General features: G+C 42.0%; 1 protein-coding gene, 1 long non-coding RNA gene and 1 pseudogene across 10 annotated transcripts in view; 2 read left to right on the top strand and 1 right to left on the bottom strand.

Annotated features, from left to right (window-relative positions):
• Nucleotides 1-19819, bottom strand: part of LOC103786971 (uncharacterized) — a 42580-nt gene extending 22761 nt beyond the window's left edge. For 6 of the 8 annotated variants that reach the window (XR_008626344.2, XR_008626343.2, XR_008626347.2 and 3 more), the window contains exons 1-2: nt 19134-19673; nt 17688-17741 (exon numbers count right to left, since the gene is read on the bottom strand). This is a non-coding gene — a long non-coding RNA (uncharacterized LOC103786971). The other 2 variants (XR_001338377.5, XR_008626346.2) reach the window with 2 other exon arrangements.
• LOC100979868 (BRCA1-A complex subunit Abraxas 1-like) lies at nt 14729-17338 on the top strand (annotated as a pseudogene).
• Nucleotides 19805-25262, top strand: part of ASAH1 (N-acylsphingosine amidohydrolase 1) — a 28288-nt gene continuing 22830 nt past the window's right edge. The window contains exon 1 of one of the 2 annotated variants that reach the window (XM_003823639.6): nt 19805-19945. In XM_003823639.6, coding sequence (XP_003823687.3) covers nt 19820-19945 — 126 coding nt within the window. In that variant the 5' untranslated portion in view covers nt 19805-19819. Of the gene's footprint in view, nt 19946-20507; nt 20641-25262 lie in introns of those variants that run through there. The other variant, XM_003823638.6, reaches the window with a different exon arrangement.

Raw genomic sequence — 25262 nt, 5'->3', positions numbered from 1 at the left:
GCACCTCCCACCAGGTCCCACCTCCAGCAATGGAGATTACAATTCAACATGAGATGTGGGCAGGGCATCCAAACTATATTATTTCTTCCCTGGCCCCTCCCAAATGTCCTTCTCACATTCATTGCAAAATAGAATCATGCCATCCCAATAGTCCCCCAAAGTCTTAACTCATTTCAGCATTAACTTAAAAGTCCAAAGTCTCATCTGAGACAAAGCAAGTCCATTCTACCTATGAGACTGTAAAATCAAAGAGAAGTTATTTAATTCCAAGATACAATGGAAATATTGGCACTGGGTCAACATTTCCATTCCAAAAAGGATAAACTAGTCAAAAGAAAGGGAGTACAGGCCCCATGCAAGTTCTATACCCAGCAGGAGAGTCAATAAATCTTAAAGCTCCACAATAATCTATTTTGACTCCATATCCCACATCTAGGGCACACCAATGAAAGGGGTGGACTCCTAAGGCCTTGGGAAGCTCTGCCCCTGTGGTTTATAGGGTTCAGCCTCCACAGCTGCTCTCATGGTTTGTTGAGTACCTGTGGCTTTTCCAGGTGCAGGGTATAAGCTTCCAGTGGCTCTACCGCTCTGGGGTCTAGAGGACAGTAACCCCTTTCTAAGAGCTCCACTAGGTAGTGCCCCACTGGACACTCTGTGGAGGCTCCAGCCTCATGTTTCCCCTTGGTACTGCCCTAGTAGAAAGCTCTCTTTGAGGGCTCTGCCCCTGCAGCAGACTTCTGCCTGGGTGCCCAGGCTTTTCCATACATCCTTTGAAATCTAGGCAGAGGCTGCCATATGTCTTTTATTATTGCATTCTGTGCACCTACAAGTTTAATATTATGTTGAAGCTGCCAAGGCTTAGAGCTTGCATCCCCTGGAGCTATGGCCTGAGCTATATTTGGGCTCCTTTGAACCAAGACTGGAGCCAGAACAGTGGGAATGTGGGGAACAGTGTCTTCAGACTGAGCAGGGAAGTGGGACCCTGGGCCTGGCCTATGAAACCATTCTTTGCTCCTTGGCTTCTAGGCCTGTGATGGGAGGGACTGCCATGAAAGTCTCTGAAATGCCTTCAAGGCCTTTTCTGCATTATCTTGGCTATTAGCACTTGGCTCCCTTTCTCTTGGTAAATTTCTCTAGCAAGCGGTTACTTCACAGCCTGCTTGAATTTCTCTCCTGAGAAAAAGCTTTTTCTTTCTGTGCCACATGTCCAGGCTGCAAATTTTCCGAACTTCTACACTGTGCTTCCCTTTTAAAATTTAAATTCCAACTTTAATTCATTTCTATACTCCTGCATCTGAGCATAGGCTGTAAGAAGCAGCCAGACCACATTTTAAATACTTTATTGCTTTGAAATTTCTTCCCCCACATTTTGAATACTTTGTTGCTTAGAAATTTCTTCCCCCAGATATCCTAAATCATCATCCTTTAGTTCAAACTTCCACAGATCCCTAGGGCATGAACAGAATACAGCCAAGTTCTTTGCTAAGGCACAACATGCATGACCTTTGCTCCAGTTCCCAATAAATTCCTTATTTCCATCTGAGACCTCATCAGCATGGACTTTACTGTCCTTATCACTATCCAGCATTTTGGTCACAACCATTTAACCAGTCTATAAGAAGTTGTAAACTTTCCCTCATTTTCCTGTCTTTTTCTGAACCCTCCAAACTCTTCCAACCTCTGCTTATTACCCAATTCCAAAGTCGCTTCCATAATTTCAGGTATGATATCTTTATATCAATGCCTCACTCCTTGATACCAATTTTATGTATTAGGCCATTTTTGCGTTGCTATAAGGAAATGCCTGAGACTAGGTAATTTATAAGAAAAGGGGTTTAGTTGGCTCATGGTTCTGCAGGCTGTAGAGGAAGCATAGCACCTGCAGCAGCTTCTGGGGAGGCCTTATGAGGCTTACAATAATGGCAGAAGGCAAAGGGGGAGTAGGGATCTCATATAGTGAAAGCAATAGCGAGAGGGAAAGAAAGGGGGGAGGGTGTGCAACACAGTTTTACATGACCAGATATCATGAGAACTCACTATCACAAAAAGCACCATGCCGTGAGGGATCTGGCCCCATGATCTAAACACTTCCCACAGGCCCCACCTCCAGCACTGGGGATTACAATTCAACATGAGATTTGGGCAGGACATCCAAACCATATCACATTTATATGATGAATCTAAAACAATCCGATTTATAGAAGGTGAGTAGAATGGTGGTTGCCAAAGGCTGGGAGAAGGGGAAATGGAAAGGTGTTAGTCAAAGGGTACTGATATGGTTTGGCTGTGTCCGCACACAAATCTCATCTTGAATTATAGCTCCCATAATTCCCACATGTCATATGAGGGCCCCAGTGGGAGGTAACTGAATCATAGGGACAGGTCTTTTCCATGCTATTCTCGTGATAGTGAATAAGTCTCACGAGATCTGATGGTTTTATAAAGCGGAGTTCCCCTGCACACACTCTCTTGCTTGCCACCATGTAGGATATGACTTGCTCCTCTTTGCCTTCTGCCGTTATTCTGAGGCCTCCCCAGGCATGTGGAACTGTGAGTCAAATAAACCTCTTTCCTTTATTTGGAGACAATAAAGGTATTTCTTTATTAGCAGCATGAAAACGGACTAATACAGGTACAAAATGTTGTCCATACAAGATAAATAAGTCCTAGAGATCTACTGTACAGCATAGTGCCCATAGAAACAATACTATATTGTATGCTTAAAATTTTGCTAAAACGGTAGATCTTATATGAAGTCATCACAAAAATAATACTACTAAATAAGAGGTCAGGAGGAAACTTTTGGAGGTGACAGGCTTATGGCATAGATTATAGTGATTGTGCCATGGATATATGCTAATCTCTGAACTCACCAAGTTATATACATTAATAATGTAAAGATTTTCACATGTCCAAAATAACTTTTTAAGGATTATTTTTTAAATGATATGAGGAGGCATTGAAAATACAAGCTGCATTCTGGGAGAAGATATTGGCAATACATTTAACTAGTAAAGGGTTAGTATTTATGATACATGAAGAGCAACTCTGCATGAGTTACAAAGAAAAAAAGAGCTTAATTTAAATAAATAGGCCAATAGAAACAGATGTTTTAACAAGACAAAACATGAAAGCCCATAAAGATATAAGTAAATATTCAGCCTTATCAACAGCTGTGGACTGGTAATATTTAACAACCAGTCCTCCAATGTGAGGAAAGCCCTGACTTGTAGTATTTGCTTATTTCTGTGTAGTAAATATCATAGACTTTTCAAGTAAGTAGTGTCAAGAGCCAACTTCAATACCCAATACTTTAATAACTAGGGAACTGCAAAATAAAGCTTCAATGAGATAGCATTTGCAGTCACCAAACTGGCAAAAATTTAAAAGTCAGTTAAAACCAGAGTTGGCAAGAATAGGAAACAATGGGAACTCTCATCCATTGTTTGTGGTAGTAAGTGGGAGTCATCACTTTGGTTGATTATCTGAATATTCCACAAGTCATAGATTCCACTTTTTTGGACTTTTGCATTTAAGTTATGGACTCAATGTTGGTATCCAAGAGTAGATTTTATCTTTCCTACATGATTCTGGTAAAAGACAGTAAAGGGTTGTGGTTGGCTTAGCTGTGCTTCCTGTATCTTTACTAGAGCAAAAACAAAAATCCAGAAACTTTAGAGCCTGGAGAATAGAGAGAAAACCTAACTCAGACATAGTCTGAGATAAAAACCTAATCCCCAAGGTATCTCACCCTTAGGTCTTTGACCTAACCCTTATTCCAGAACCCACACTTTTTCCAATGCCCATCACATTAGAGACTTTTTAAATATAGGCCGGAGAGTGAGAGTACCATTTCTATGTATATAAAGAGAGCAAGAGAGAGAAAGAAAAAAATGAAAGAAGTGTGGTTGAGGAAAGAAAAGAAAAGTCATGTTAGAACGTGAATGCATGTTTCCACAAAGCACTGTTATTTAGACAGGTCAGTTTTTCAGCTCTAAAAATCGTCAATAAATCAATCATCAACATGTTTATTATGCACCTAAGCGATGTCAGGCATTGTGCTAGATATTGCGAATGTGGTGATAAATGACATAGACATGATCTCTGTCTTGATAGAGTTTACAGATTATTAAGGAAGTCAGATATTAAACAATTCATAAATGATCAATCAAATAATTATAAGTGTGCGAAGTACTGAAAAGGAAAATTCCAGGATATTTGAGAATTGATTAATAGGGTGAAAAACTTGGTTTGAAGAGATGTAGGCCAGGGAAGGCTTCCCTAAGGAGGACAGGAGTTAAGCTCAACTCTGAGGGATGAGTAGGAGTTATAAGTGTGAAGACTCACATAGGAGAAAATATTCCATGCATTGGAATCCTGTGAGCAGGAACATTGAGATAGGAGACAGCAGGGTGTCTTGGAGGAACTGCTTTTTGGCTGGAAGGGAATGAATGATGAAGAGTGACTTTAAAAAGCCAGAGAGGAAGTCAGACCTAATCTGGCTTCTGAGCAGAGCCTTTGGAGCCAGGTTGAGAAGCCCATAAGAGTAAGGGGATATCATTAAAAGGCATTAAGCAGGGAAGTGATATTATCAGATTTGCATTTCTAGAAGATCATTCTGGTTGCAGTTTAGAGGACGTTTTGAACAGTGAGAGAGTCCACGTAGGAATTTACTGCAGTGGTAGAGGAAAGAAATGATGGTAGGCTAGACTAGGATGCCGGCAGGGAGGGTGGAAAGAAGATGACAGATTTGAGAGTTGTTTAAAACAATTAACTGTCTTAATGATTAGAATTAAATGTAGGTGATAAAGGAAAGAAGGAAGTCAAGGCAACTTCTAAATTTCAGGCTTGAGCATGAAAGTAGATGGTAATGTTATCTACTGAGATGGAGGATGAGCAGATTTGAAAGGAGGGAAAACTGATGAACTCAGTTTCTGACTTCTCTCAAGTCACCTATCAAATGCCACATAAATCAGACACAGAATCTGGACACAGAAGTCTTGGGAGGGAATGAAATCACTCTGGGAGACAATGTAGACTAATACAAGTTAGATAGGACAGAGACCAAGGATTTCCAACACTAGTGTGATGTAGTAGAGGAGGAGGTGATGAAAGACTGTGGAAATGAAGTCAAGGAAGGGTGCAGAAAACCAGTAGCTGGAGCATAATGGAAGCCATAAAAGGGAGGCTTTTTAAGGAAGAGGAAGTTGTCAATTTTATCCAATGTACTGAAGGATCTAACAAAATGAAAATTAACTTTTGCCTTACAGAGCTCACTGGGTACCTCAGCAAGAGCATTTTTGGCAGAGGTTGTTGGTGCAATATCCAGATGGAGAAGTATTGGTGGGTGAGTTAGAGGTGAGGAAATAAATATAATAAAGTCAATTCAACACTTTTAAACTTAAAGCAACAGTAATAAATGCAAAATATTTTTGTATTATATAGACAGGGTAAGTTTTTATTTTGCCAAGCAGAATTTTTTTAATTCTACCTACTAGTGCCATTATTTTATTAAAAAGCATTCAATTCCAGAAAAATAGGAAGGATATAAAAGAATAATGAACACTCTTCGGGAGAAAACAGTAACCTTAATCTGACTCGTATCTGTAACTTGCTATATGAGTAAACATGGACTACATTAGCTTATTTGTTTCTTATTTTGCCACAGACACCTAAAAATATCTCCCAATGGTCTTATAGTCCATGGATCAGTATTTGGGAATTTCCAGTGTAGTTTTCTTTTGAGAACTTTGGCTATGAATGAGGGAGAGTGAGGTTAGTAACAGGATCCAAGGAAGACTTTTTCTTAACATAGGAGAGACTTGAGTATATGTAAATGTTAATATCAAGAAGCCAATAGAAAAGAAGAGGCTGAAGATGCAAGAGAGAGAAGTCATAATTTATGGCATGGTATTCCATAAAAGGAAGAAGAGATTGGGCTAAAACAGAAGGGGAAACCTCTCCACTGTAGCAGAAGAGAAGTAGAAAAGTATAGAGATAGATGTAGACCATATGCAGACTTGATGGCAGAAAATTGAGGCAATTCCCTTCTGAAATTAACATTTTCTCCATGAAGAAGAAGACATGGTAATCTAAGAGCAACAGAAGAAATAATAGACAAAGTTTTGAGAAGATTTCAAAGAGTTAAGAGAGATAACATGCCTGAGAATCACAGATTTGCTGCATAGTATTGAGGGCCCAGTAGATTGTCTGCCATAAATTTATAATGACACTAAGTCTGCTGAGTAGAAGTCAATAGTCCAGGTGTACGTATATAGAGGATATAGATAGTTGTATTCATCCAGGGCTGGGGTTTTACAGAATGGGCAATGAAAGAACAAAAAGGAAGAAAGTTTAATATATTGGCAAGTAAGTGGTTAAAATGGTGGCCCATGGAACCTAAGCTGCAGAGGAGAGGAGAGGAGAGGAAGAAAGCAGATAAGTTGATGAAAACAGAAAAACCTACCGGAGGAGAATATTTCCCTGACCCCTTTGCAGGACTCACGACAGGGGTGCCTCATTTACTCTGCCTGCCATTCTCAACTCCTCATGGGAGGCAGAGCACCAGCAAACAAGGCAGGAACTGGAGTGCACAAGCACTGGAACCAGCCAGCTACTTTGGCACCAGCGGGATCAAACTCCACTCACTTGGACCCACTGTGTTCCACCCCACAGGAGGGAACACACAGGTGAGTAGGTACAGGAGCTAGAGCAAGCACTTTGGGGCACCAGCAGGAGCAAACCCCATACAGACCCCACAGCAACATCCCTGCAGGGTGCCTGCAACTCCTGAAGTCCCAGACGGTGCGTTACAGTGCTCTTTCAGCTCTTCCACCCGTGGACAGCTTGAGTGTTAAAAGCTCAGTGAGCTCTCTGCTCTTTTGCATGAGGTGGCTGCCCTCCTCCGGTGAGGGCAAAGGGCCAGTGTGACAGCCTTTTGTATCGCACTGATGGTTCCTGAGCTCTTGACCGGCGTCCAGGAGAAATAAGGTCATACAAACAAATCGAAGGATAGCAAATGCAGTGAATTTTATTGCCAATGAAAGTGGCTCTCAGCAGGAAGGGGAGCTGAAAAGAGGGTGGGGCGGCAGGTAATCTTTCCCTGGAGTCCACCCATCTCTGGCTGCATTCTTCTCCAAAGTTATGTCATCAAGCTGTCCCTCTGAAGTCCGGCTGCTTCTCTCTGATGTCCAGCTGTTTCTCCCCTCTGCTGGCTGAGTCTGGGGTCTTTATAGGCACAAGATAGGGTGGGGCAGGCTGTGGGTAGTTTAGGAAAAGACAACATTCAAGCAGGAAAACGGGAATATAAGTTCTCACTTTAGGCAGTGGTTTCAAGCTTTTCAGCTTTAGGGTGGTGCTTCGCCAGGGATCTTCCCATCTGCCTAGAATTTCTCTGCCTCCTGCCTCTATCACTGTATCACTATCAAAGAACAGCTATAACTGGGTGAAACATCTAGAAAGCTAAGAAACCTATACTCTAGATACAGCTGTTTGTGTGTAAGATAGGTATCTTCCATTCTGGTCCTTCCTTTTTTTAGACTACTTTATATCTGAATTTTATGGCTTACGTAAGGTTTTATGATCTGACCTGGAAATTTAGAATAAGTGGTGAGGTACTTGCCTCAAAATCAGAAAATGGGCATAGTTGCATAGGCTAAATATCAGATGTCTTATCCATAAGATGGGGATAATAGCACTTACTTTATATTTGTAGGAAAAATGCATATTGACTTTCCAACACCCAACTTAAAGACATCTGGAAAATAATTCATTTGCATTCTGGTAATTCATTACATTATTTCAGACACTACTTGGGTTATGATATCAATGCAGTTATTTTTTAGGTAGCTCATTTATTCAATTAATATTCATTGAGTGCTACTACATGCCAGAAATTGCTCTAGCTGCTGACAATATGGCGGTAAACAAAACAAAAATCTCTGTCCTCATGGAGCTTGCATTCTAGTTAGAGGGAGAAAGATGCTAAACAAATAAAACATAAAATATGTACTACGTCAGATGGTGACAGTGTTTGGAGTCAGGTGAAGTAGAGTAAGGAGGATAGGGAGTATGTTCTGAGTCCTACCTTACATCCATCTTATATATAATGCTATAGGAAGGCCTCACTAATAAGGGGCCACTCAAGCATTTGGGTGTGCCACATGGGTATCTGGGAAAGAACATTCCAAACAAAGGTAGCAGTAAGTGCTATGTCCCTCAAGGAGAGTATATTTGGCACGTTCAAAGTCCAGAAAGAAGGCCAGTGTGATTGGAGCACTGTGAGAAAACTGGAAAGTGGTAGTATATAAGATGGGCTGGTTGGATCAAAGTAGCCTTGTGGTCTGTGGTGAGATCATTGACTTTAGGCTGGGCATGGTGGCTCATGCCTGTAATCCCAGTACTTTGCGAGGCCAAGGTGGGTGGATCACCTGAGGTCAGGAGTTCGAGACCAGCTTGGCCAACATGGTGAAACCCCAACTCTACTAACAATATAAAAATTAGCCAGGCATTGTGCACACCTGTAATCCCAGCTACTCAGGAGGCTAAGGCAGGAGAATCGCTTGAATCTGGGAGGCGGAGGTTGCAGTGAGCTGAGATCACACTACGTACTGCACTCCAGCCTGGGTGACAGTGCAAGAATCCATCTCAAAAAAAAAAAAAAAAAAAAGATCATTGACTTTAATTCTGAGTGGGGTGGGGAGGGCAGAGTCATTGGGGGGATTTGGGGGCCAGGAGTGACATGCTCTGATTTTTTGGAGATTAGATGGGGGTTAGGAGAAAGCAGAGATACCAGTGACAAGGTGACTACAATAATCCAGATGAGAGTAACCTGGAAGAAAGCAGAAGTGGAAAGTGTGAGAAGTGGTCAGATTCGGGGTATCGTATATTTTGAAGGTAAAGCTAATAGGATTTGCTGGTGCATTGAGTATGTGGTAAGAAAGAGAAAAATCAAATTGACTGTAAGATTCTTTGGCCTAAGCAACTAGAAAGATGGGATTGCCATTTACTGAGATGGGGAAGATTTGGGAAAGGGACAGTGTATATTGGGACGGAGAGAACATAAGTTCCTTTTTAGACATGACATATTAAGATGCCTATTAGGTATCCAAAGTAGATGAGGCTGAGAAGCAACTACATATAAGAATCTAAATTCAGGGGACAGGTCTGAGCTAGTGACATAAATTTGGGAATCACTGTCTTAGTCCATTTGTGCTGCTATAACAGTACCTGAGATTGGGTAATTTATAAAGAATAGATATTTATTTTCTCAGTTTTGGAGGTTAAGTCCAAGATCAAGACCACAGCCTCTGGTGCAGCCTTCTTACTGTGTTCTCCTCTGGTAGAAGGAAGAAGAGCAAAAGATGCCAACTGTTTGGTGAAGACTTTTTATGTTTTATTTTTATTTTTAGAGGTGAAACACAATTTTATTTGTTAATTAGCCATTTATGTTTTCTCTTTTTTTAATTTTACTTTAAGTTCCAGGATACACGTGCAGAATGAGGTTACATAGGTAAACATGTGCCATAGTGGTTTGCGGCACCTATCAACCCATCACCTAGGTATTAAGCCTCACATGCATTACCTATTCATCCTAATGCTCTCCCTCCCCTCACCCCACCCTGACAGGCCCCAGTGTGTGTTGTTCCCCTCCCTGTGTCCATGTTTTCTCATTGTTCAGCTCCCACTTATGAGTGAGAACATACAGTGTTTGGTTTTCTCTTCCTGTGTTAGTTTGCTGAGAATGATGGCTGCGAAGCCTTGTTCTTTTTTTTTTTTTTTTTTTTTTGAGATGGAATCTTGCTCTGTTAGCAGGCTGGAGTGCAGTGGCATGATCTTGGCTCACTGCAACCCCCGCCTCCCGGGTTGAAGCGATTCTCCGGCCCCAGCCTCCTGAGTAGCTGGGACTACAGGTGTGTGCCACCATGCCCAGCTAATTTTTGTATTTTTAGTAGAGACAGGGTTTCACCATATTGGCCAGGCTGTTCTCCAACTCCTGACCTTGTGATCTGCCTGCCTCGGCCTCCCAAAGTGCTGGGATTACAGGCGTGAGCCACCGTGCCCGGCCGCGAGGCCTTTTTAATAAAGGCCTTAATTCCATTCACTAGGGAGGAACCCTCATGAGGTAATCACCTCTTAAAGAAGGCACCTCTTACTACCAGCACACTGACAACACCTGAATTTTGGAGGGACACATTTAAACCATAGCTGTCATCAATATTCAGATGGAACTAAAGTCATGAGAGTGAATGAGGTCACATTAAGTGGTAAGCATAGATAAATAAGAAGCAATGTCTGATGACCAGGCCCTAGGGTACTCCTACATATAGAGATCAGTTGATGAGGAGAAACCAACAGATGCTATTCAAAATGTGGCCAGTGAGTAATGGAAGAATCAGGAGAATGGTACCCCAGAAGCAAAATGATGTAAATATTCCAATGTCTAAGATATGACCATGGAACTGGGTATTTGAGGTAAAATGGCATCCAAGAACATTTTCAGAAGTCAGGAAACCAGAATATTGGAAAGATTGTCTTTGTGGATGTTGAAATCACCAAGAATGTTGCCAAGAGTCACGTTTAAAAGAGTGACAGTGAGTCAGGTGTCAAAACTTTCAAAGAGTGAGGAGAAGCAGGGGACCCCAGAGGTCTACAGATAACTACAGTGTGATGGCAAGTCAAGTAACTGTGAATGTTCTGGAATGTTGAAATTTCTAAGTCAAGTAATTGTGAATGCTCTGGAATGTTGAAGTTGCCAAGCCAAGTAATTCTGAATGTTCTGGAATGTTGGAGTTTCCAAGTCAAGTAATTGTGAATGTTCTGGAATTTGAAGTTTCCAAGTTAAGTAATTGTGAATGTTCTGGAATGTTGAAGTTTCCAAGTCAAGTAATTGTGAATGTTTCGGGTGTTGGTAACAATTAGGTTGGCTATATGAAAGTGTTAATATTCAAATACATTTTATCTACAAAAATGGTAATTTCATATCCTCAACCAAATAGAACATGTGTAAAATATGCTTCAGTTAAAGCTGCCTTTATAAGTCTATATATATAAGGGGACTTCAAAAAGTCCATGGAAAATGCGTGCTATAAAATAACTATGTATGATTTCAAAATTTGTTTGCACCAAAATAAACTCATACTATCGTACTGTAATATGTCTCAAAGGATCTAGCTGGAGGTAATAGGAAGGATAAATCGTCAGTCGGAAAAAAGTCCCTATCTGAGCAACACAAATTCTGTAAAATTGAAGCAAGAATATCAAGTTTATGGTAAAGCTTGGGTAGAAGAACAGTGAAATCACTAATGCTTTACAAAAAGTTTATGGGGACAATGCCCCAAAGAAATCAGCAGTTTACAAACAAACAACTCAATTTAAAAAGGATGAGACAATGTTGAAGATGAAACCCACAGTGCCAGATCATTACATCAAGTTGTGAGAAAAAAAATTCATCATCTTCATGCCCTAATTGAAGAGGATTAACAACAGCACAAATAACAGCCAACAGCATAGACATCTCAACTTGTTCAGCTTACACAATTACAAGTGAAAAATTACAGTTGAGCAAACCTTCCCCTCAATGAATGCCAAAACCATTACATCCAGATCAGCTGCAGTCAAGAGTAGACCTTTTAAATGAACATTTTAAACAACTGAGATCAGGATGCTGAAGCATATATTTGAAGAACTGTAACAGGACGGCTTTACCAGTAGGATCCTGAATACAAGGCATGATTAAAGCAATGGCTTCCAAGAATTGCAAATGGTCCAGTCAAAGCAAAAGCAGACCAGGCCAGGCGCGGCGGCTTACACCTGTAATCCCAGCACTTTGGGAGGCCAAGGCAGGTGGATCACTTCAGGCCAGGAGTTTGAGACCAGTCTGGCCAACATGGTGAAGCCTCATCTCTACTAAAAATACAAAAATAAAGCCAGGCGCAGTGGCTCATACTTGTAATCTCAGCACTTTGGGAGGCCGAGGCAGGTGGATCGTTTGAGGTCAGGAGTTTGAGACCCTCCTGGTCAACACGGTGAGAGCCTGTCTCTACTAAAAATACAAAAATTAGCCGGGCGTGGCAGCATGCACCTGTAATCCCAGCTGCTCCGGAGGCTGAGGCATGAGAATCACTTGAGCCTGGGAGGCAGAGGTTGCAGTGAGCCGAGATGGCACCACTGCACTCCAACCTGGGTGACAGAGCGAGACTCTGTCTCCAAAAAATAACAATAAAATAAAAATATAAATATAAAAATACAAAATTAGTCAGGAGTGGTGGTGCATGTCTGTAATCCCAGCTACTTGGGAGGCTGAGGCAGAATTGTTTGAACCTGGGAGGTGGCGGGTGCAGGTGCAGTGAGCCGAGATTGCACCACTGCGCTCCAGTCTGGGTGACAGAACAAGACTCTGTCTCCAAAAACAAACAAACAAAGCAGTCAAGAGCAAAGATCATGGCAACATTTCTTTTTGATGCTCAAGGCATTTCGCTTGTTGATTTTCTGCAGGGCCAAAAAATGACAACATCTCCTTATTATTATTTTGAGAAAGCCAAAGCCTTAGCAGAAAAATGCCCAGGAGATTCACCAGAGAGTCCTTCTTCACCATGACAATGCTCCTGCCCATTCCTCTCATCAAACAAGGGCAATTTTGCAAGAGCCTCCACAGGAAATCTTTCTGACTTCTTTTTGTTTCCTAATCTTAAAAAATCTGTAAAGAGCACCCATTTTTCTTCAGTTAATAAAGACTGCATTGACATGGTTAAATTCCCAGGACCCTCTTTTTTTAAGGATGGACTAAATGGCTGGTATCATCCCTGACAAAAGTGTCTTGACCTTGATGGTGCTTATGACGGGAGGCTGAGGCAGGAGAATGGCGTGAACCTGGGAGGGGGAGCTTGCAGTGAGGCGAGATTGCGCCACTGCACTCCAGCCTGGGCGACAGAGGGAGACTCCATCTCACAAAAAAAAAAAAAAAAAAAAAGAAAGAAATAAAGTTTATACTTTTTATCCTTTAACTCCATCTTCCATGAACGTTTTGAAGTCCCCTTGTATATATATTAGTGTTATATTCTTTTTCGGTTGCAAACTCCCTGAGATCTGGAATTTGTATTTCACTGCATGTGTATCTTCCATAGCACCTAGTAATCTGCTCTTCATTTAATGGTCATTTAGTACTTTCTATACACACATTATTACTATACTTGTTATTGTTGGCTTCTGTTGTCATTTCAGGGTGACTGTCATACTCCTCACCTTTCTGAGCTGGGAAACAGTTGAGAAATATACACAGGCGTTAGAAACATACACAGATTAGATTCTGCTTTCTTGCTCATTAAGCTGAAATAGAGAAAACAATTTTGACCTGAGGCCAAAATGGAACTTCAACACCTTCTACTTTGGAATGAGCTTGTGTACTCAGTCTTTAGGCAAATGCAAATGACTTTTCAGGGGCACAGCCAATTTCTAACAGGAGGGGAGTGAGCTGAGGGCAGGGTGAGGATGGAGGTGCAGGGACCGGATGTGCACCCTGGTGACAGGAGGTGCTTATAGGCGCCATTCCTTGACTACCTTCTCTCTACATCTCTCAGAGCTCTCATTTTAGAGTGCTTTCTTCCAAATCTTCACAGCCATTACGTTATAACGTCATGATTTTAAGGTCTGTTGGTAACGTGCCACTTTGGGAAGATGTGGTCAAAGGCAGCAACTACTTTCACGTCCACTGTTGTCATTCAAGGCTTGCTGCAGTAGGATTACCAGTGTGGGCAGGCATATCTACTACTGTGGGGAGGCAGATCTGAATGAAAGCGCCAGAAGAGAGGCCAGGCCACACACGTTCTGTGACCTTTTCAACTATTTACCGATTAGATACATCATACATCTCTCCTTCCCTAGGGAGACATGAATGGAGGAGACGGCAGAGAAAGGTGGACATTTTCTTCCAAAAACATCTGATGCTAGATCCAGGTTTGGTGACACCTGAATCTTATGCAATTTAAGTGGTTCTCCTTAAGGAAAAGAATACAAAATTACAAGCATAAAATTTAGTAAAAGGCTGGGAAGGGGCATGAGCAAGTGAAGGTACTAAAACTTAAACTTCATAGATTTGTTGTACATCCTTCTCAACAAAGGAGAAATGTCTATTTTCCTGTGTGTATCAGTTAGGATGCTCTCAGATACAATAATTTAACTTGTAAGCAAACCAATTTGTCCAAGATTCAATAACAGAGTAGTGGCTGATGTAAATGAAGAGTCCACTTGTTGGACAGGATCTGTGGTTGGTTGATCTAGCATCTTGACAATGTCACCAATGACCCAGTTTCTTTCCATCTTTCTACTGTGTAGTCCACAGTATCAATTTCATCTTAGGTGGCTCCCTTCAGGTTTATAGCATGCTTGCCAGCAGCAATGGGGATTCCTAGCTTCCTCTTTCATATTAGAAGGGAGAAGACAAGGCCAAGCATGGTGGCTCACGCCTGTAACCCCAGCACTTTGGGAGGCTGCGGCGGGTGGATCACCTGAGGTCAGGAGTTCGAGACCAGCCTGGCTGACACGGTGAAACCTCGTATCTACTAAAAATACAAAAAATTAGCTGGGCATGGTGGTGGGCGCCTGTAATCCCAGCTACTTGGGAGGCTGAGGCAGGAGAATTGCTTGAATCCGGGAGGCAGAGGTTGCAGTGAGCCGAGATCGGGCCACCTCACTCCAACCTGGGCGACAGAGCTAGACTCCATCTCAAAAAAAAAAAAAAAAAAAGAATAGCATTACTGATTCCCAAATAGATGATGCTGAAGTTGTTTATACAATTGACATTCAGAAATATATTCCATGCTATCAGTTTTTTAGTTTTTATAATTCTTCAGGTGAAGTAAATGAGCAAGCACTGAAGAAAATATTATCAAATTCACAAAGAATGTGGTAGGTTGGTACAAATTCCATCGTCATTCAGATCAGATCATGACATTTAGAGAGAGGCTGCTTCACAAAAACTTGCAGGAGCATTTTTGAAACCAAGACCTGGTTTTTCTGCTATGAACACCAAGTATAATAACAGAAAGCCGCTCTACTCATTGACTGGAACATGCCTTATATAAACCTCGAAAAGGACTTTTTCACAGGGTACCTTCAGTGGTTGCAAATCTGGGCATGTCTGAACAACTAGGTTATAAAACTGTATCAGGTTCCTGTATGTCCACTGGTTTTAGCCGAGCAGTACAAACACACAGCTCTAAATTTTTTGAAGAAGATGGATCCTTAAAGGAGGTACATAAGATAAATGAAATGTATGCTTCATTGTAAGAGGAATTAAAGAGTATATGCAAAAAAGTGGAAGACAGTGAACAAGCAGTAGATAAACTAGTAAAGGATGTAAACAGATTAAAACGAGAAATTGAAAAAAGGAGATGAGCCCAGATTCCGGCAGCACGAGAGAAGAGCATCCAAAAAAGACCCTCAGGAGAACATTTTTCTTTGTCAAGCATTATGGACCTTTTTTCCAGATTCTGAATTTCTTCATGCATGTGTTATGTCTTTAAAAAAACAGACATGTTTCTAAAGGTAGCTCTAACAACCACCACCATCTCGATGTAGTAGACAATCTGACCTTAATGGTAGAAAACACTGACATTGCTGAAGCTAGTCCAGCTAGTACACCACAAATGGTTAAGCATAAAACCTTAGACTTAGCTGACAGATGGCAATTCAAGAGATGACGGCGGGCGGATCACGAGGTCAGGAGATCGAGACCATCCTGGGTAACACAGTGAAACCCCATCTCTAATACAAAAAAATTGGCTGGGCGCGGTGGCTCACAACTATAGTCCCAGCACTTTGGGAGGCCAAGGTGGGCGGATCAGGAGGTCAGGAGACAGAGACCATCCTGGCTAACATGGTGAAACCCTGTCTCTATTAAAATACAAAAAATTAGCCCGGCGTGGTGGCAGGTGCCTGTAGTCCCAGCTGCTTGGGAGGCTGAGTCAGGAGAATGGTGTGAACCCAGAAGGCGGAGCTTGCAGTGAGCTGAGATCCTGCCACTGCACTACAGCCTGGGCTACAGAGGAATACTTCGACTCAGAAAAAAAAAAAAAAAAAAAGAGTGTTCACGGCTGTTAGACACACAAGACAAACCATCTAAAACAGATACTGATAGTAGTAACCAATAAAAAAGCATCCAAAATGAGCAGCCCAGAAACAGATGAAGAGATTGAAAAGATGAGGGTTTTGCTGAATATTCACGGTCACCTACATTTTGATCCTTTTAACCTTAAAAGGAGATTTTTTAAATTTGGCTGATGGGTAAAGTCAAACATTTCCATTGTTTTTACTAGGTTGAGCTACTTGCATTAATACAGGTAAGTTCATTTGTTTTTACTATATTCACCTCTTTGCAGTAATCCACAGATAAGTCTTAGTGCATTTATTTTACAAAGTACTTTTTCAAACATCAGATCCTTTTATTTCCAAACCTTTTTTTGCCTTTCAATAAGTTGTTGAGGGAAAGGCTTACACACATTCTTTAGAATTGGAAAAGTGAGGCCAGGCACAGTGGCTCACAGCTGTAATCCCAGCACTTAGGGAAGACAAGGCAGGATTGATTGAGGCCAGGAGTTAGAGACCAGCCTGGGCAACACAGTGAGACCCATCTCTATTAAAAAAGAAAAGTATTAGAAAAGCTAGAATAGCCTTATTTTCACAATGTGGAAAGAAATTTATATGAAATTTATCTGAGTCATTAAAATTATCCTTAAGTGATAATTTTTTAGAAGTACATTACAGCTAGTGTTGCCAGATAAAATGCTGGATCTCACGCAGTACCTTTGCAAAACATGATCTAAAATTTAAATTTGTCCTACATTTGTACTTGCTAAATCTGGCAGCCTTAATTATTACACAACTATAACGCAACACAAACAATAATCTCCCCTAGTTTAGAGTCCTTTGCACGAAATTTAGCAAATCCTTAATTTTGAGTACAGTACAAGCCTGGTAATCCAGTGTGTTTGGGATAGGCTGGTGGAACTCAGAACTGATACATATATACATACATGTCTATCACATTCAATGTCTATTAGGTGTAAATCATCTTTTTATGTAAAAGACACTACTGGTTTGAGGATAGAGTTGTCTAGGAATGTTTTGTCCGGCTGTGACAGCATCACTATGCATCCCAGTGTAACATTCCTACAAAGGGAAGATCTCTTAACCAGGCATACTTACATTTGCTAGTTAGAAAACCATTCTGAGCAGTTTTAACTCCATTCAATTGAATGGTGTACTACATTGTATGAGCTATTTGTGGACCAGATATAAATGACAATCACCCAGAACCACTTTTATTCAACATATGTAAAATGTGATGAGTGTTAACATTTTAAATAAGCGATCTGCTTAATGAACACTGATTGGTATGAAGGGGAAGTGTCATTCTTTACCTCACTCCTGAAACACTTTTCTATCCAAAGGTTGGTTTGAGTCAGTATTGGCATCATACAACCACTTACTATAAAATAAGTTTACTGGTGGTAATGTGATGGAATTTATTCCCGTTATCTGATGTTATAAACTTTAGGGTCCCTGAAATATGCAGGATCCTTGTCTGTAACTGGCATAAACCCTGTAAAGAGATAATTAAAGTTCTTGACAAAGCATAATGAGCAAAATTTCAGCTAGCTCAATACAGTTGTTGAGGTGCTCTTTCTTACCCATTGTTTGAGCTCTCTTAATTGCTTTTGTGATTTGTTTCTTCCCACAAAGACCTGTAAAATAAAAAGCCTCCTTATTCATAAAAAAGTCAATATTTAAAGTTAAAAAAATGTTTATTTCTCAAACTGAAACATTATTTCTCTATCTCTTGACCTTTTAGTATACATTTTTGTATATTCGGTTTTACTAAATCAAGTCAAACCTGTTACAGGTAATGTCATGTTATACATGATAGGTTTCATTTAGGGTGGGGTGGCTAAGTTGCAACGCTTTTAAATCAAGGCTCCACCTCAGGAACCTAGGAATTTTAGGTAGGAGATGAGGAAGTCCACAGCTTGCCAAGAACTTCAGCTATTCCATAAACAATCTGATTACATATCCCGACTCTTGCACACGAAACAGGTTATCCAAGTCTTAAACTTGATGCTTTTGTGCAGTATGAACCACCCTTTCCGTGGACATAATCATTTGCACATTGAAATACCATTTTCTATGAAAAGATCAGTACGCCAAAAACCACTGCAAAGTCTCCTACACACACCTTGCCTTGACTTTCTGTACATTTCTAGTATTAAAGAATGGTGTAGGCAAAATAAAGATATATGTGTAAGAAAAAAAAGACATGCATGAAATGGTTTAATTTTAGGGAACTAGATTTACATTTTATCTGAAAAGAGTATCAATAATATATAATAGACCTTTGAAAGTTAGACGCATAGTTCTGCGAAAGTGGTGCCTAAGAATAGTATGTCAATTGACAAATTTTTTCCATAAAGAATCTGATTTTGCTAGACTACCTAATCACCAATTAACATCCTCCAGTAGGGAAAAAAATATGCTTGGTGACATGTTTCAGTCGCTCTCAAGAGTACTGAAGATGAATGATCTTCCAATCAAGTAGCTATCTGATTTAGTAATAACAACTAAAAGATGGGAATCCTCTTCTTCGCACACTTATTTTAAGCTCCAAGGTAATTCCATAGATTCAACATTTAACACGTATATTCAATATTACACATTTTTTTCCGGAGTGAAATGGCTCTGAATGCCTTACAGAATTTGCCCTGCTCTCCTTAACTAAATACTGTGTCTATTAATACTTCTTTCTTCTTTTCCCCTTGTTCTTTCTGTGTCAGACCCACGCACGTCTGCTGTAATTGAACATGCCAGGCACATTCTCCATTTAAAGCCTTTTAACAGCTGCTGTCTCTGCCTAGAATACTCTTACTTGGGCACACACAAAACTAGCTTCCTGGCCTCCCTCAACTGTCTGCTCAAACTTCACCTCCTTAATCATGTCTATCTGTCCCTCTTATTTAAAATTGTAACTCTACCACTTCTGATCTCCACACTTGATGCCCCTGGCCTCCCTTTTTCTCCACAGCATTTATCACTAACATCCCATATAATTTTCTTAGGTATTATGTTTATTGCCCATTTCTCACCTAGAACATACGCCTCAGGGTGGAAGAAGTTTGTCTTTTTGTTGTTGTTCACTGCTTATCCCCAGTGTCAGGAGACATGCTTGGCACATTGTAGGTCCGCAGTAAATATTTTTTGAATTAATAAAGAATATTTCTACCATCTGCTAGCTTACTGTTCATGCAGGAGCTCAAACGTGCTTTAAGCATGTGATATGTTTCAAAAGTCAAACTTCATCCTTAGGGAGAACACTGTCATCTTCTCCTCCTTTAAAAAAAAAAAAAATAGGAAATAAAGCAAAACAAAACATCACCTTCTCATTTCCCCACCTCCAACAAAAAGAGTGTTGAGTTTTCTAAAGAAATAATACAAATGGATAAAACTGCAATTTGTTGTCCTTTCTCTCACATGCAAAAAGAAAAGAAAAAATACTGCCGAGATTTCGGCAGCGTGCTGAGCTTCATCAAAGCATTAAAACAATGCTGCTTGAGACGTCAGAGGCTCATCCAGGAAGTGCAACCCAGAGGGCAGGATTTCCTGCTGGACTTTGAAATCCAACCCGGTCACCTACCCGCGCGACTGTGTCCACGGATGGCACGAAAGCCAAGCGAGTCCCCCTGCCGAGCTACTCGCGTCCGCCTCCTCCCAAGCTGAGCTCTGCTCCGCCCACCTGAGTCCTTCGCCAGTTAGGAGGAAACACAGCCGCTTAATGAACGGCTGCATCGGGCTGGGAGAGAAAGCTCGCGGGTCCCACCGGGCCTCCTACCCAAGTCTCAGCGCGCTTTTCACCGAGGCCTCAATTCTGGGATTTGGCAGCTTTGCTGTGAAAGCCCAAGTGGGTAACCAACAGCTTGGAGGACCCGAGTGGATTCGATTCTCTCTCACTCCTCGGCCACTCAACTGCTCCTGGTCCCTGACCCCGCGGTGGGGATGAATAACTCAACTCATTTCGGGCCGCTTTTCTCAGAGGGCAAAGATGGGTCAGGGTGGGATGTTACATTGGTGTTGAGACTCTTTGGATCCGTTTCGTGGGTACCGAGGACGCCTGGGTACGCGGGACAGGCTGCACCCGCCTGCTAGAGGCGCCCCATCGAGGCGGCACGGGTGAAGCTCCCTGCCCCACCTACGGGGCGGGGCTCCGGCTCGGTCCGACTATTGCCCGCGGTGGGGGAGGGGGATGGATCACGCCACGCGCCAAAGGCGATCGCGACTCTCCTTCTGCAGGTAGCCTGGAAGGCTCACTCTCCTTCTCTACGCCACCCTTTTCGTGGCACTGAAAAGTCCCGTCCTCTCCTCCCAGTCCCGCCTCCTCCGAGCGCTCCCCCCACTGCCTGGAATGGTGCGGTCCCAGGTCGCGGGTCACGCGGCAGAGGGGGCGTGGCCTGCCCCCGGCCCAGCCGGCTCTTCTTTGCCTCTGCTGGAGTCCGGGGAGTGGCGTTGGCTGCTAGAGCGATGCCGGGCCGGAGTCGCGTCGCCTTAGTCCTCCTGGCTGCCGCCGTCAGCTGTGCCGTCGCGCAGCACGCGCCGCCGGTGAGTGAGCTTGAGCCGAGGAGCAGAGAGGGGCGTGCAGGTGCGGGCGGGGATGGAGGCGCAGGTGTGGCGGCGCGAGCGGGTACGAGGAACACCTCGTGCTGGGCAGCTTCTTTACGGGGGTCTGTGGTTTCGTGCACAGGGGTGTGGGTGCAGAGCGGGCTGGCGAACCCCGTCCTCGGTAGATTCGGTGCTACCTGCAACTAGAACACCTTTAAAGGAAATCCTAGTCTCTGCAGGATACCTGGGTGTGATTCGCACATTCTTAAATTTGAGTGAGTGTACTTGAATAACCAGTTCCAGGCCCTTGCCTTTTGATGTGTTTAAATAAAATGTTCCGGTGGACCTGTGTGCATTACTCAATCAAGGACAGACTGCCTGATGGTCAGGTGCTTTCTCCCGAAGAAGTTCAGGAGTTCAGCCCAGGATACTGCAGGGCCGTGGGAAACGCTGAGTGGTCCCAAGCCTGGGCGGTGCGAGCAGCCCGGAGCAGGCCCCAAAGGGCCCCCTGTGGCCTTTTGCACCCAAGTCATGGGATCGCCTGTCCCGTGGCTCTTTCCCACGAGCAAGTCACAGGGCTACGGACTTCCTAACTGCAAGAGACAGTGAGGGACGAGCGTGACTTTTTCATTTTACAGAAGAGGAAGTAGACCTAGAGTGAGAAAATATTTAGCCAGAGGTTACACTATTGTTTACTGAACATGCGTAACGTCCGAGCCTCTTGACGCCCAGTACTGTTTCATAATTCATTTCTTTATAAAGCAATCAGACTGCGTTTGTCTTTGCCAACAGATCGGATAAGTAGGAACCTGGCGCATCTGGCCTGAGGCTAGATGGTGATGGTCTTGAATAGTTTAGGTAGGTTATTGAAAGTGGAAGCAAGATGTGCATTCTCTTCTTTTATACCTATAAGGAGAAATTCTTTAAAATCATGGTGGGATATGATTTAGCCATTAAAATTGATATAATGTTGAGCAGATAAAAGTAGAATCCAGAATAGTATATACAGTTTTTCCTGTACTAGGAAAATACACAGAACATGTATGTGGACACGATTAAAGGCCTTAAAATAAAATTGCTCTATTGTGGGTAGGGAATTAATTTGCTTGACGGTAGTTGGTATTATGGGAATTCGGAAAGACTTTGATACTTTGACACTGTCAGGGCCCTTCATTCAAAGACCACCAGGAACACACCATAAGTTGAACAAATTGGGTTTAGTGTTTTTTGAGGCAAAGGAGACCACACACCATGAGCGACGGTAGGTTATAGAAAAAAACCCATTACAGAATTTGAACTTTGGTTGCATGAATTGGGGTAAGACTGAGGAACCGGGCTTTGCTGTAGATAGAATGCTGTTAGAAGGTGGGGCAATTCTGACTGAGTAAAGAAGGAACAGCCATCCTGTTTAGCACGAGAAGGGGATGTTTGGTGTTTTGTGTGTTGCAGGTGCCCTTGTTTTTGTCTGTTCTTAGACAAAATCTTCAAGTGGCATTGCTTTGTCTTAGTGTGTCATGTCTCAGAATAATCTTATCCGAGGTAGGTATCTGTGGGATTGTTGATGTCCAGGAGGAAAACAGAGCTTACCCGGCTGTGAGTGTCAGATCGGCTTGTAATAATATTGAGGGATAGCTGTGGGACTCAGAGCAGTTTCAGGTGTTGGAGGCTGTTTTTTCTTCTTTCTCAATAGCTTTATTTATTCTAGCAAAAATATTTTGATAGCTATTTTCAGAAGAAGAATTAACAACCTCTCAATGGATATAATAGTTCTTATCTAGAACAGCGATTATCAAAGTCTAGTCTGGCCACTGGTGTCACTTTGGGAAGCTGTTTTCACAGGTTTTCAATGAAACTGGAAAAATAAGAATGCAAAAGTAAAATTATTAATTTAGAATGTTAATCTTTACTCTGATTGTATGGACTTCAAGTTTTCATTGTTGCAAACGTGTTCTTAAAAATAACGGCAGAGGTAGATGTTATGTGCATGGAATTTGTTTTGTTTTAACATCTCCATTTGGCAGAATAAAAATTTGGACCCTCCTGTGCCAAGGCCTCATTAATTTTTTTTTACTGGCCTGGAAAATCCTGGGATCCATGGACTGAAGGACCTTTAGAACCTTACAGAAGTTTAGTGACTTCATTCTCTGAGAAGAATAAGCAGTTTTTCAACTGGAGTCATTATATAATAAACTATAGCCTCATGGTAACAAAAGATATTTCAAAAGTACTTTCAATAAATATGAATAATGAGAAGCAGCTTTAAATTGGAAACAAGTCATTTGATTTAGAACATCTGTAAGGATTTTTTCTGTGTTTGTTTTTGAGGCTTTTCACAATATTCGTATGTGAAGGTCCTCCTGAGTTATTCTTCATTATTGAATTTTTTAGGAGTCTATTAAGAGATGATGGTGAAGACAGTGGCGCAAGAAATGTCTGGAGAGATAGCGCCAGATGACATCATCCAGGGTTCTGTAGACTCTTATTAAGGATTCAGAAATTTATCCTAAAAAATGGGAGGATCTGGAACCAGCCACTGGGAGGCCATTAGATGGTTTTAGACAAGATAACATTTTCACTTTAAAAAGGTGAGTCTGGATTGGAGGGCAGCAAGGGTAGAGATGAGGAGACTAGTCCAGAAAAGAAAACAGGGTGCATTGAAGGATGGTGGCACCAGGGGTGAGGGAGAGAAGTAGATGTTCTAGAAAAAAATCAGGAGGGCGAATGAGCTGAAGGAATCGTTGGGTGAGGATGAGGGAGTGAGGTGTCAGCGTGACCTGCACATTGCTGAAGTGCTTCGCTGGGTGAATGGTGGCATCAGTTCCAGGGAACATGGGGAGGGGAAAGCTTGTGGGCTAAAGAATGAGGATCGTTTTCATTTGGGGTGTATGTTAAATTTCAGGTGGCAGAGAGACATCCAGCAGGCCACTCGGACTGGCACTCAGAAGAGAGACACTGAGAGTCACTGGCATAATGATATTATATTTGAAGCCCTTGGAGCAGATGAACTCACCTAGAAATAGGATAGAGAAAGAGAAGAAAAGAGAACTAGGCAAAGGCTAAGTAACTTGCACATGTATGTGTCAAGAAGAGGGGAAATTGCCAAAGTTAAAACAGGACAGGACGGGCGCGGTGGCTCATGCCTGTAATCCCAGCACTTTGGGAGGCCAAGCTGGGCAGATCACGTGAGGCCAGGAGTTTGAGACTAGCCTGGCCAACATGGAGAAACCCTGTCTCTACTAAAAATACAAAAATTAGCTGGGCATAGTGGCTCACGCCTGTAGTCCCAGCTACTCAGGAGGCTGAGGCGGGAGAATTGCTTGAACCTGGGAGGGAGAGGTTGCAGTGAGTCAAGATCCTGCCATTGCACTCCAGCCTGGACAATGAGCGAAACTTCGTCACAGAAAACAAAAACAAAAAAATAGAAGAGTAAGTGGAACAGGAAGCTCAGGGAAGAGACTGGGACAGGTTAACTATGTTGAATATTATTGAGATGTCAGTAGTATTATGATGTTGGGCAACTGGAGGTCATTGGTCACCTCGACTAGAGCAGTGTTGGGGGCAGAAAACAGCTTGCGGTAGGCTAAGTGTGATTGGCAGGAAAGGAACTAGAGGGGAGAGATGGCTGCTCTGCGTAATAAATCTGACCCACTTCATAAGATGTGCGAAGATGAAACGTAATGGCTTAGTAATTCATTGCCAAAGTAAACTCGTAAACTCATTTTTATGCATCAGCTTCTCATACGAGTTAACAGCATATGTCAACATTGTTGACATTAGCTATTGAATCAGCTTTAGCAATGATTTTCACGCAGTTGCCAAAAATCTCATAGACCCCATCTGGCCTAGGAATTTATTGCACTTCGTCTGCTTTTCCCTACTTCTCCCAAAGAAGGAACACACAGGTGTAATCCATTCACTTATTCAACAAATACTGCTTGCCTACTATGTGCCAGACTCCTAAATGCTGGGAATGCGTCAGCCAATGAGATAGATGAGGTCCTTCCTCTCTTGGAGGGTTTATTCACATTCCTTTGATCTAAATATCAGTAGCGTAATAGGATGCCATCCCATCAAAGCCCAGAAGACAAGTGAAAACATTTTCAAGCTCATGTGAATTCTTATACACGTAAGAAACATGCCTCTTTGTATTCAGTGTTTCTGCTGAGTTGTACATAAGAGGACATTATAGGAAAAACTTGTCTGCACAATAGTTGTTGATGAATTCAAGAATTGAATGAATGAAAAATTGTCTTGCTAGAGTTGTTTGGCTTCTGATGGGTATGAAAACTGACATGAGGTATGTAATTTTAGATTATCTTTCATTGTCTCTTTCTGAGTATTTCAATAAGACAAGCACACAGGGGCTTTCTGGACTTTTAAAATTCATTATTAGAAGCATACATTATTTCATTCAGGGTCTCCTAATTCTTTCGGGCTCAAATATTTTAAGGAGCTGTACAAGTTATGCCATTTTTTAAGGGTATGGCGCTTTCATTGAGACCTTAATAATGTTCTCTTTATATTTTTGTTTTTTTCTAGAATGTTATGTTCAGTGGCTCTGTAATTAATTTCTCTTAATGAATGGGGAGGACATTCAAAGAGGCTTAAGTTTCTATCAAATA

The sequence above is a fragment of the Pan paniscus genome, chromosome 7 (genome assembly GCF_029289425.2).
Source record: "Pan paniscus chromosome 7, NHGRI_mPanPan1-v2.0_pri, whole genome shotgun sequence".
Lineage (NCBI taxonomy): Eukaryota > Metazoa > Chordata > Mammalia > Primates > Hominidae > Pan > Pan paniscus.
The sequence above is the reverse complement of the archived record's forward strand: the minus strand, read 5'-3'. Positions and strand labels throughout refer to the sequence as shown.